The sequence below is a fragment of the Gadus chalcogrammus genome, chromosome 23 (assembly GCF_026213295.1).
Source record: "Gadus chalcogrammus isolate NIFS_2021 chromosome 23, NIFS_Gcha_1.0, whole genome shotgun sequence".
NCBI lineage: Eukaryota > Metazoa > Chordata > Actinopteri > Gadiformes > Gadidae > Gadus > Gadus chalcogrammus.
Window position 1 is genome coordinate 14,216,115 of NC_079434.1, and position 11,957 is coordinate 14,228,071.

At 47.9% G+C, this 11,957-nt stretch overlaps 1 protein-coding gene across 1 annotated transcript in view; it reads left to right on the plus strand.

Moving 5' to 3' along the window:
* The window catches only part of ctnnd2a (catenin (cadherin-associated protein), delta 2a), a 170,026-nt gene extending 159,562 nt beyond the window's left edge, over positions 1-10,464 (plus strand). The window contains 6 exon segments of the mRNA XM_056584840.1: positions 4,356-4,482; positions 8,290-8,427; positions 8,854-8,924; positions 9,877-10,119; positions 10,210-10,233; positions 10,267-10,464. Of these exon segments, the coding sequence (XP_056440815.1) occupies positions 4,356-4,482; positions 8,290-8,427; positions 8,854-8,924; positions 9,877-10,119; positions 10,210-10,233; positions 10,267-10,464 (801 nt within the window).
* The last annotated feature ends 1,493 nt before the right edge of the window (positions 10,465-11,957 follow it).

An 11,957-nucleotide genomic window follows, 5' to 3' on the forward strand; every position in this document is an offset into this window, starting at 1 on the left:
CGCTGTGTCCTCGCCTTGTCTCCCCTCACCAACGTGTTACTCTCACTATTTCTGTTTTGCTGTCACGCAGTTCGAGCAGAAGTTGTGACAACATGGAGGGCCAGGGGGTGGTTACTCCAATCGCACGTCTTTAATCACTGTTGCCGGGTAACGTTCCAGTCACAGCCGTGTGAGCGGTGTTATTTATACGGTGATTGATTTGTCGAACAAATGTTACACTGCAACTTTTAATGACTGCCAGCCCAAACTTTTGATTGAAATTGTTTACTTTTTTTAAAAACGATTTTAGAAGAGTGAAAAGAATCTGCAAACAGCTCAATCGATTTCAGCTGGATTTTTGTCTGCCTCAAAATCGACTTGGTATTGTGATCACAAGACAGGAAAACTATTTTGGACCTAAAAGGTATTGCAGCAGTTCAAACGCTTTTAGAGGTTTTACAGGTTAAAAGGGGAAAGTAAAGCCTGGTTTTAGCAGGAGAACCTCTGCCCAGAAGATTCAGAAAGTGTTATTTGAGGAAACATTTTAGTCAACAATATCACAGAAATGTTCACCAGCACTTTGTGAGTGACCCAGTTTTCACCTGAAGAAAGTTATTTTGGTGTTTACTTGCCCTTTTAAGTCTATAGTAGTAGAAAAAAGACCTACCTCTTGTCGTAGGACATTCCTATCACTGCGACTGACTGACTGATGGATGGAAAAACTGAATTTTTTTGGTACTTCATATCATTCACAGTGGGGTAGGAGACAGAGTTACCAAACGTCAAGTTAGAGGATTCACACATTTACTTTTATCACACCAGTCCAGAGTTAAGTCCCCAAATAAAGTGACTGAACTGCTAGCATCGCTGCTTGACATATTAGGAAATCCTGTTAGTCTGCAATCCAAACATGGATTAGCATAGAGAGTGGAATGGGATTCAGAACTGGGCACAGCGTGTTATGTATTAGAAGGGACGAAAAAAATAAGTTGGGAACAATGGAAACGACGGAAAAAAAAAATGTTGCGGTTATGAATGAGTCAGATTAGCGCGTGTCTGTTTGTGTCCCTTGAACAGAAACACACATGTACACGCACGTATGCACACACCAAACACACACACACACACACACACGTCACACACACAGAAATACATACAAACACACAAACACACATACACAAACAAGATAATCATATAGGAGGTTAGGGTTATTCTTCCATACAGTCCACACACACACCCACACTATATGTTTACGGCAAAACACCTTGTCATATTTCTTTCCTTTGTCGTTTTTAGCTGCCCCCCCTCCCCCCGGTCTCTTGACCATGCACAAATGATTCCAACACACACACACACACACACACACACACACACACACACACACACACACACACACACACACACACACACACACACACACACACACACAAAAAAAAAAAAATGCATAAGTAAAAGTACAGCACATAAACAACACACCAAGGACAGATGGTCTTATTTATCAAACACAAAGGTCACGGTCAGAGAGATACAGTGTTTATCAAACAGGTGACCGCTTATGGGACCTGCACATGTACATGTGTGGCACGTTTGCCTGTTTGCGGGCCAGCGTACATGTACGTTGGTGCAACATAGCAGGCGTCTTAAGGGAGGGAAGCGTTAAAGACGCCCCATTCAAAATGCAACAAATTAATCCCATGTAAATTTGAAGCGACAAATTAATGGAATGCCTGCAGGTATTTCTGTTTGTAGACTGAGGCCGTGTGACACATAATGCCTCATCAATTCGTTTTTTCTACTCTGTTTATCCTGATTCAGCAGGAAGGGCCTCCCCACTGTTTGGTTGTATGACACGTGGTATGTTCGTGACGTATCTGTGTGTGTGTGTGTGCACAAACTGCACATATGTGCATGTGTGTATGTGTTTGTGTGTACGTGCGTGTCTGCTTGTGTGGCTGCGTGCAAGTGTGTGTGTGTGTGTGTGCGTGTGTCCATATGTAGCCCCCCTTCTATTTTCCTCTTGATTACATTTTTGTCTTGATTATGGCAGAATTGCTTTGATTAGAAACGGAGTGTGTTTTGAGGGGAGTCACTGAAATGAAGAAGCTCTCTGCTTGCCTCTCCTTTCCTCTCCTCCTCCCCTTTCACATCTAACAATGCGCAGTCCGTCAGCATTCATCTCTTTTACGCAACAAAAGAAAAGAAAATGCACAGGTGCAGAATATTCAATACATTACAGCCCTTCATTCTCATATATATCGACTGAGGTGTTAAAGTACAGCGCGACTCACAGTGAGCACCTTCTGAAATGATGATTTCCATTTATCTATTTATTTTCGGTTTCATATCATTGAAAGAAGTATATCAGTGATAGACTGAGTGTAAAGGTGAAGTCCAGTCCTTTGTAGACAGGAGGGCCATCAGATATGCACTCAGTAATAATAACTAAACTAGCAGGTAGAGGTGGTGGTTTGTGTGGGGGGGGAGGGGAGCTTTGGGTGTCAGAGAAATAGGGAGGGGGGGGGGGGGGGGGGGGGGGGGGGGGGGGGGGGGGGGAGAGTGTGTGTAGGAGGAAAATAGAACGATAGCGATGTTCCCAGGTGCCTGAGTTGGCTTGGTTGGGTTGGGGGGGAGGTGGAGGGAGGGGGGCCGGGGCTTGTGCACAAGCCATCGTTTGTAACCTTTCACAGCCTGTTTGGCATGGTCCTTTACAAACAAGACACTGGCACATGTGTAGACACTGGCACATATGTAGACACACGCACACACACACACGCAAATGACAAACACACGATTACTTGGGGGGGTTGTAATCAGTTTTTACTGGTCTCCGACCTTCACCCAACTGCCTGACAGTAATGAGATCAACTGGCACGTGGGTTGCCTGGCAACCCCCTCTCTCTCCCTCTCCCCCTCCCTCTCTCTCCCTCTGACTCTGTATTTTCATCTCCCCCTTTCCGTTTCTGAATCTTCCTACTTTTTTCCTTATCTCCTAATTTCCTTCCCTCGTCTGAAGATTGTCTTCTTTGTATCCTTCTACTGCTATCCTTCTCCCAGTTCCCCTTCTTTCTCATTCCAGCCTGTTCCACCGACACCACCACCCTCTTTAACACCGCCACCATCATCATCATCATCATCGTCCCCTTCACCAACACCTCTAACCACAATCTCAACCACCGGCACCAACACCTCTAACCACCAACACTATCAGCACCACACAAAGCCATCTCCGTTACCTCGACTTCAACACCCTCCACCACCGACCTGTATGACCACCCCCCTCCACCATCGATAACACAACACCCACCACCTTTACCACCACCATCACCCACCACTACCACCAGCTCAGTCATGCCCACCGCCACCAGCACAGTGCTGCAAAGCTGGGATGTTTGAGTACGTCTCTATTATCTGTTGCCTGACTGACGCTTTGCTTCGCCGTCCGGAGGTAGCCAATTATTTTAATGCTAAATTGAATTTTGTTCCGGCTCACTGGGTGTTGTTGACTCTCGTAATCCACACACACGCTAAAAAAGGAAGCTTTGTTCCAATCACCGCTAAACTAATACAGATACAAAGCCGGTGGCTTTGCATGTAATTACAGTATGCACGTGAAATTAGTTGTATTGTGGCACACGGTCCTTTATTCCTCTTTCCAAGGACGGTGGAGTAATTGCTAATCCGCCCATTGATGTCTGTGTGTTCTGAGTTGTGCGGGAGCGGGTGTGAATGCAGCGCGTCTGTAAACAACCCATTGAGCACTCTCCTACGTTTATCCATCCGTATGTTGACAGACCCACCGTTGCTGTTGTCTACAAACAGTTTGTGCGTTGTTTTAAATTTGTCTGATGTCAGCGATCCGTCATCGTCGTGTAAGCCTTTACTTTGATACGTAACCACAACAGTGATTAGCGGACCCACACAACAACAGTGACATCATTTGGGATCGTAAACATTATTTGAGCAGAAGGGACAGTAAACCGAGGGAATGTCGTTTGCAAATGGAATTAAGAAGAAAGAATTGATAATATACATTTGACCTTTGGCGTATGGTGTGGCAACGTACTTTCATATTAGAGATGAGATAAGATAGATAGATGAAACCCATAACCAGATATGCTTTTCATTTGAATCATGATTCAGGAAAAGGCAACATCCAAATCAACATATCAGATCACATTATAAGTTAAGAAAAAAGTTTAGTTTTATTTTGAACAAACTTTAATTACAGCACTTAAAAAAAAAAATCTGATCACAAACAAATCATTTGTTGCAAAACCAAAAAAATTGTAGTTAAACTAAAGACACTATAGTCTTGGAGATGATTGTATATAACTTTCATTTATTCAGGTGTGTGTGTAATTCTCCCCTTCTTTCAGGACGGCTTCTCCCAGTATCACTTTGTGGGCTCTGCCTCCACGATAGAGAGAGATCGACAGAGACCCTACTCGTCTTCAAGGACCCCCTCCGTCTCTCCGGTCAGGAACTCCCCCAACAACCGCTCCGGTGAGTGCCAGCCTCCTCTGTGTGTGTGTGCGGGTGCGTGTGTGTGTGTGTGTGTGTGTGTGTGTGTGTGTGTGTGTGTGTGTGTGTGTGTGTGTGTGTGTGTGTGTGTGTGTGTGTGTGTGTGTGTGTGTGTGTGTGTGTGTGTGTGTGTGTGTGTGTCTGTCGAGAGTAAGTTTGTGTGTTGCCACTCTAACTTATTGTCACACTTTATAACTTAAGCTGAGCGCATCAAAACATACAATCAAAACCGGAGTCGCTTCCAAAGTGCTGCATGAGCAAGTAACAAAAAATAGAATAGCAGACAGAGTGCCGAATAGCCATATAATAGGAAGCAGTAGTAGGTTAAGTATTTTTTTGCATCTAGCGGTATAGTGAATAATAAGCCCGACTTCGCCAGACCAGTGCGAAAGTCTGGAACCTCTAGGTTCATTTTTCAATTTCTCCTTGTCAACGGCACAGAGCAAAAGTACTCTGGACGCAATTGGATAGGCCGTCAAGCAATCATGGCAATTAAACGTGTGACAGAGACAGCGACGCAACAAATACCACAAACCTTTTTTCTTGTCAGAAAAAGCTTTTAAGTGCAGTTGTTTGTTCTTCTAAAAATTACTATCCAGTTCATTATTATCGGTGCAACAACGGAATCAACAGACTGTTCCACATCAGTGGCAGCCATCTTGGTATTTCCGAAAATAAATCCTTTATGGCGCGCCTCTGTACAGTAATCGTATCAAACCCACCCAATACTTGATAAACGGTTGTGATTGGCCCGACCCAGGCCAGTTTGGCAGGAAATCAGTATGAACAGATAAAATGAACAAAACAAATAAAACACAAGCTTGTTGATTATTCTGGTTCTTAGGCTAGTGCATTCTAGTAATATCACTGAGATGGTACAGCCCATCAAGTGTGTTGCACAAGAGAGTTAAGTCTCCAGATGTTTCTTGAAGTTCGGTTAGTGATTCAAGTGACTGCAGACTCCCTAAGTGTACTCCACACGGAAAACACAGAGTGTGCTTTACCTTGGTCGCATTGATCGAAGCGATCATCAGTGCTTAACAGTTTTGACTCAAGAAAAGCCTTCAAACCACGGACCGAAAACCCATTGCTGAAGCGCAATCAACATTTCTTTCCAATCAAAGTAAAGATCAAAACAACAAGTTGAGTCAAAACACTGTTCAGGGTCGCGGCGCTACCGCAGTCCTCAAATACCTTACGCCGCCTTCCTCCGTGTTAGCATAGTCTATTGCGCATTGGCATTGGCATAACTCTAACTTCCAATGGCCTTATCGCAAAAGTGTGATTAAAGTTAGCTTTTAGCGTTAGCTCCGTGGCCTTGCAGCTTTCGCATTGGATGCATTACCATTCCCTGCTAGCATTAGTGCGCGGAGAGCCTTGAGCAGTGCTTTCTCCACAGCGGCTTTAGTGGGCTGATGAGGCAGAAAAGTACTTTTCCCTCTCCTCTGGCTTAGCAGAGTCTTCAAGGACCCCGCTGAAGGAAAGAGGGGGAGGAGAAAAAACAGAGATAAATTATGACTCAGAGAAAGAGAGAAGGAGCAGAATCACGAAGAGATAAAGGAAGAGCAGGAAAGCGAGGAAGACGAAAGGGAGAGAGTGTGCATGAAAGAGAGAGAGAAAGAGGGAGAGAAAGTATAATGCAGCACATGAGACAGGAGCGGAGGAGCTTCAGGAAATGTTGACAAGGGAGAGAGAGCGAGACAGAGAGAGGAAACGGAGGTACATGCATGCATGCCCGTGCTTGCGCATGCCGTGCGCTCGTATCTCTCCCTCTGCATGTCACATTGCGATTCAGCCCCTCAGAGATGGATCAAAGGAGAAGGACAGAGAGAGAGAGTGAGGGGGAGGGAGAGCGAGAGAGAGAGAGAGAGAGAGAGAGAGAGGGAGAGAGAGAGAGAGCGAGAGAGGGAGAGCGAGAGGGAGAGGGAGGGAGAGAGAGAGAGAGAGAGAGAGAGAGAGAGAGAGAGAGAGAGAGAGGGAGAGGGAGGGAGAGTGAGAGAGAGAGAGAGAGAGAGAGGGAGAGGGAGAGAGACGGAGACGGAAACAGAGAGAGAGAGAGAGAGAGAGCGGGAGGGAGAGCGACAGAGAGAGAGAGCGGGAGGGAGAGCGACAGAGAGAGAGAAGGAGAGAGAGAGAGAGAGAGAGAGAAAGAGAGAGAGGGAGAGGGAGGGAGAGAGAGGGAGAGAGAGACGGAGACAGAGAGGGGGAAAGAGAGAAACAGAGGGAGGTAAAGAGAGAGAGAGAAATAGGGAGACCTTTCCATGGTACCAAGGGATCTGCAAGGCTTTGTTCTGATAGTACTCAGAGCTAGTCTCCTGGGCTCTCTCTCTCTCTCTCTCTCTCTCTCTCTCTCTCTCTCTCTCTCTCTCTCTCTCTCTCTCTCTCTCTCTCTTTCTCTCTCTCTCTTTCTCTCTCTCTCTCTCTCTCGCTCTCGCTCTCGCTCTCGCTCTCTGTCTCTGTCTCGGTCTCTCCAGTGACCTTATCTCTGGCCAACTGATGCCAGTTGCCTTGTTCTCTCAGGGTGTCTGTGTGAGGGACGTCCAGGACCGCAAACCAAATCATTTCATTTTTCCCTCTTTTTTTATCCAGGCCAAAAGCTTAATAATACAGTCCTAAGCATCCCTTAGAATCCCCAAACTATCGATGCAGCCCTGTCAAACGGAGACAACATGGTTCTGTGTGTACTGTGATTTTACTCCATTGTGATAAATTCACAACTTTTAAAAATCATTTAGAATGTGACATTGGACAGGGTAACGAACAGCCCACATGGACAACGTTATTCAGCTTAAGAGCAGCTGCTTTATGTGACCTCATTCCTGAGTGTTTGAGGTAAATGTTTAGCTAAGCAAATGGGGCTAATGCTCAAGTAGGAAGGATCCCGGCGACTGGATGTGTCCAGATTATGGTGAATGACGAAGCATTTAAAGTGCGGGGAGAAGGGAGATTACATTACATAATGACGCATAGCAACTGTGAAGCCACTGTGTGTGTGTGTGTGTGTGTGTGTGTGTGTGTGTGTGTGTGTGTGTGTGTGTGTGTGTGTGTGTGTGTGTGTGTGTGTGTGTGTGTGTGTGTGTGTGTGTGTGTGTGTGTGTGAGAGGGATGAGCATGTGTTTGCATATGCAGAAGAGTGAGTGTGCAAGTGTGGGTAGTGTGTGGTGGAGAGTGAAAATTGATATAGAAATACGAACATGTTTGACATTTTATGCACTGCTTCGGTTGTGCCATCCAGCCTTTTTGCAGGGAGAGTATTTTACCCCTAGCTTGGGGTTGATGCTGTAGCCTAATAAGATTAAGTAGACACATGATCACCTTAACAACCAATAAGTGTTTACCCTGCCTTGACAGCATTCTGTGAGAACGGTCAACTCACTCAAAACCCGCCACCCCGGGGAAGTATGTCTGTGTGTGTGTTTGTCATGAGGATGTGTGTGTGTCAACAGGATATGTGTGTATGTGTGGGTCTGTTTGTTTGTGTGTGTGTATGTATCTGTGGGGAGTTTGATTATTGCTACCTGAGGTCTTATAACATGCTGCTGGAGGTGACCCTGATTGCTGACAAGCCTAAATAATGACACACACACAGACACATGCACACACGCCCACTTGCAATCACATACACACAAAAAGGCTGTCGTGCTCATTATTGTGTGTGTGTGTGTTCGTGTGTGTGTGTGTGTGTGTGTGTGTGTGTGTGTGTGTGTGTGTGTGTGTGTGTGTGTGTGTGTGTGTGTGTGTGTGTGTGTGTGTGTGTGTGTGTGTGTGTGTGTGTGTGTCGTTGCTTAGCGAGCGCCCCAGCCTCCCCGCGAGAGATGATGAGTTTGAAGGAACGCAAGATGGATTACGACTCCACGGCAACCAACGCTGGTTTCCATAGCAACAAAGGAGAACACACATCCCGCAAAGACACCATGGCAGGTGGGTGTGCGAGGAGATACCTGTTTATGTGTGTGTGCGTGTGTGTGTTTAACTTTGCTACATTTTCCATGTTCTGCACATTGATATTCTTCACTCTCTGTTTATTATCTCTTTTTCACTATAAATTAGTTTATATTTCTCATGTGTGCCATTTTTGCCACACATCGCACTAGTGTGCAATTAAGCTACTGCGGCGTTCAACTTATTAGCGACAAGCTAATTGTCAGCCTCATAATGGGAAGGCGCTAGCATTTTGACACTAATTATATTTTTTGTAACTAAGCTGCATTTTGGCTTTTTGTATCGGCTTCAGTCAAACATAAATAGTGAACCCTTTTGCTGGAATGGCGTATATTAATGGAGTATATTCATTATTCGCATTAACCGCATTTAATTGTAGTACCTCAAGGTGATTCTCCCTCTTTCCTCCAGTGTCTTGTGGCGCCTCTACATTATTCCGCAACTCTTACTTGACTGCCAGCGATGAAATCAAACAAAATCAGGTGAGTTCCAATTGTAGAATCAGAATCGCATACAGTATACAGTGCACACACACAAACACATACACACACAATCAATAACCAGTCCAATAATTGTGAAAGAAAATGTTTGAGAACATTATCGAATACCTAGACACCTTCCAACAGATGAAAGACGAATAGAAAAAGTACGGTACAAACAACACACACACACACACACACTAGTGTGATAAGAGGCACAGATCTCTGTAAGACGCCTGCCTTTTAGAGATAAACTCACAGACTCACCACCGGAGCCAAAAGTGTGGCCAATTAAAAAGTTAATCTTGGATATACCGTTGTGCTAACGATCTATTTGGGTTGAACAGATGTCCTCAGAGAAGGGTCTAGGACACTAAAAAAGCAAGAGAAAAACCAGCAGAGGATATTCTCAACGCACACATTTAGAAATGCCGAATGTTGGTGTGTATCGAAACACGCTGTTGCTAGACTCTTATGGAAGGCGTCCACATATTTGCAAGCACTCAGCGGTTGAGGATAGAATCATTGCCCCCCCCCCCCCCCCCCCCAGGTACCTGCATGCATGTAACAGTGGATAAGAGGATTCACAGCATGGTTCCACCCAGCCGTTCCTCTCCAGAGCCTTTCACCTGAATTGCCTGCCTTTCAAGTGCCTTAACTCCCCTCCCCTCCAACCTCCTGTTCCTCTCCTCCTCGCCCTCCCCCGCTCCACCTCCCCTCCACCTCCTCCCCCCCACCTCGCTCCACTCAACAACATCAAACACACACCCCCCCCCCCCCCGCCCAACCCTTTTTTTCCACTTCATTTTCCCCGCACACGCACCCTCTTGAAACATATCATGTCACAACCCCACCTCCTCCCCCTCCACGACCCACCCCACCCCTACCCCCCCCCCCCCACACACACACACACACCCCCACCCTCTCACACAACACCCAACACCACCTCCTCCAGGTCCCAGCCCAGCCCTGTGTCGGCCTGCCGCTCTCCGTGCAGGACGTCCCGCCGGCGGCCCTACTAAAAGACTACGACCCCTACCCTCCCCCTCCCTCCTTCCCCCAGCCGCAGCCCCCGCTGCCGCAGGCCGGCCCCCACCACCAGCTGCACCACGGCCTGGGCCGCAGCCTGGACGACGGCGGCGGCTGCTACTACGAGGAGACGCAGCAGCAGCAGGGCGTCGGCCCCCCGCAGCCCCCCGCCCACCCCCCTCCGGCCGGCGCCGCCAACGCCGCCGCCGCCGCCCCCCCTCCGCAGCCACCGCTGCCCCAGCAGCCCCAGCCCCCGCAGCCCCAGGCGCCGGCCCAGCCCCAGGTGCACCCGCCCCACCCGCCGCCGCCGCAGCAGCAGCAGCCCCTGCCGCCCCCGGGGGCCGCCGCCGCCGCCGCCAGCGGACCCCCGCGGGACCCCCGGGAGGACCTGCGCATGCACCTGGGCCTCAAGTCCACCGGCAACTACGTGGACTTCTATTCGGCGTCGCGGCCGTACAGCGAACTGAACTACGAGACCAGCCACTACCCGGCCTCCCCCGACTCCTGGGTCTGAGGTCGGGCCGGGGGGGGGGCTCGTGGAAGGGGGGGGGGGGGGGGGGGGGGGGCGGGGGCGGGGGGGGGTGGGGGGGGGGGGGGGGGGGGGCGGGGGGGATAGGGGAAGGGGGGGAGGGGCGGGGTAAGGGGTGTGCGTGTGTGTTCAGGCAGACAGGAGTTAAAGGGTGTTTTTTTTGTTTCAGTTCTTGAGGGTCTTGGTCAACAGAAACACAGGATTACGATGGTGGGGGACGACTGAGGCCAGCGTGCTTTACAGAGAGAGAGAGAGAGAGATGCAGCCAATGGCAGCAGGAGGATCCATAGTAGGGGGGGATAGAGAAACTTAGAAAAAAAGGAGACAGAGAAACTGTGCATGTGCATGCCAACATGTTTTAGTTTTATTTTATTTCATCTCTTCCCAAATAGTTCCATTAGCCCAGGAAATGGATTATAAGAAGCTCCTGAAAGATATGAAAGAGTCGTTTATAGAAAAGGATATCGTAGTAGAGAAGGAAACAGAGAGAGAGGGAGAGAGAGAGAGGGATAGATATATAGAGGGGAAGCACACAGAGATAGAGAGAGGGGTTGGACAGCGCAGGGAGAGAGAGAGCGAGAGCAAGACAGAGAGAGAGGGAGGGAGAGAGGGAGTGACTCCCTCAGGGCAGAAGGGAGATGGGATCACAAAATATTGAGATGAGAGAGAGAGAGAGAGCGAGACACAGAGACACAGAGAGAGAGGGAGAGGGAGAGAGAGAGAGAGAGAGAGAGAGAGAGACACAGAGACAGAGAGAGAGAGGGAGAGGGAGAGCAGTCACTTTGTGTGGGAAGGGGCATGATCTTTTTTTTGGTCGCAGGAAGGGGTAGGAAGGGGCAGGAGGATTGGAGGAAATGGAAGGAGAAAGATAAAACGAGTGGAGGGTAGGGGCCAGCCTCAGAAGCCTTCCAGAAGGTCAGGGACGAATTAAAGCACAGGTTTTTCCTGAGATGAGAGCATATCAGGAAATTGAGGCAGATTTGCTGGCGAACAGGCCACCCCTGCAGACAAAGGATTGTATTGCATTTTCCTTTTTTTTCCAAAACCGATTTTGCAGCCACCAAAGGCTCAATTTTTTTGCTGGATCTTTCTTCACAGGGTGTCATCTTCAAGACGGTCAACATAACATATTTTCAGGGTTCTGTTGCTAATTTTTCTAGAGGGCTTCTTATTTGTTCCTTCTTTATATGAAAAAAATAACAACCCTGCTTTGCGGCATTTTTGTGTGAACATTTCAGAGTGTGTAATATTACATTGATTGTCGGATGGACCCTGAGGATTTCACCATTGTGTTTTTTTATATAAGTTGTATACAAAATTATACATCAACAACGCGGAGGAGATGAACCAGGCAGAGAATAGTGTCAACCCTCTCTCCCCCTGATGTGTGTACGTACGTCAAGAGACACTTCACGTTCCGTCCCGGATGGCAGGCGGTGGTAGAAAGTCCTGCAGAAAGTCCTTATCCTTTCCTCATG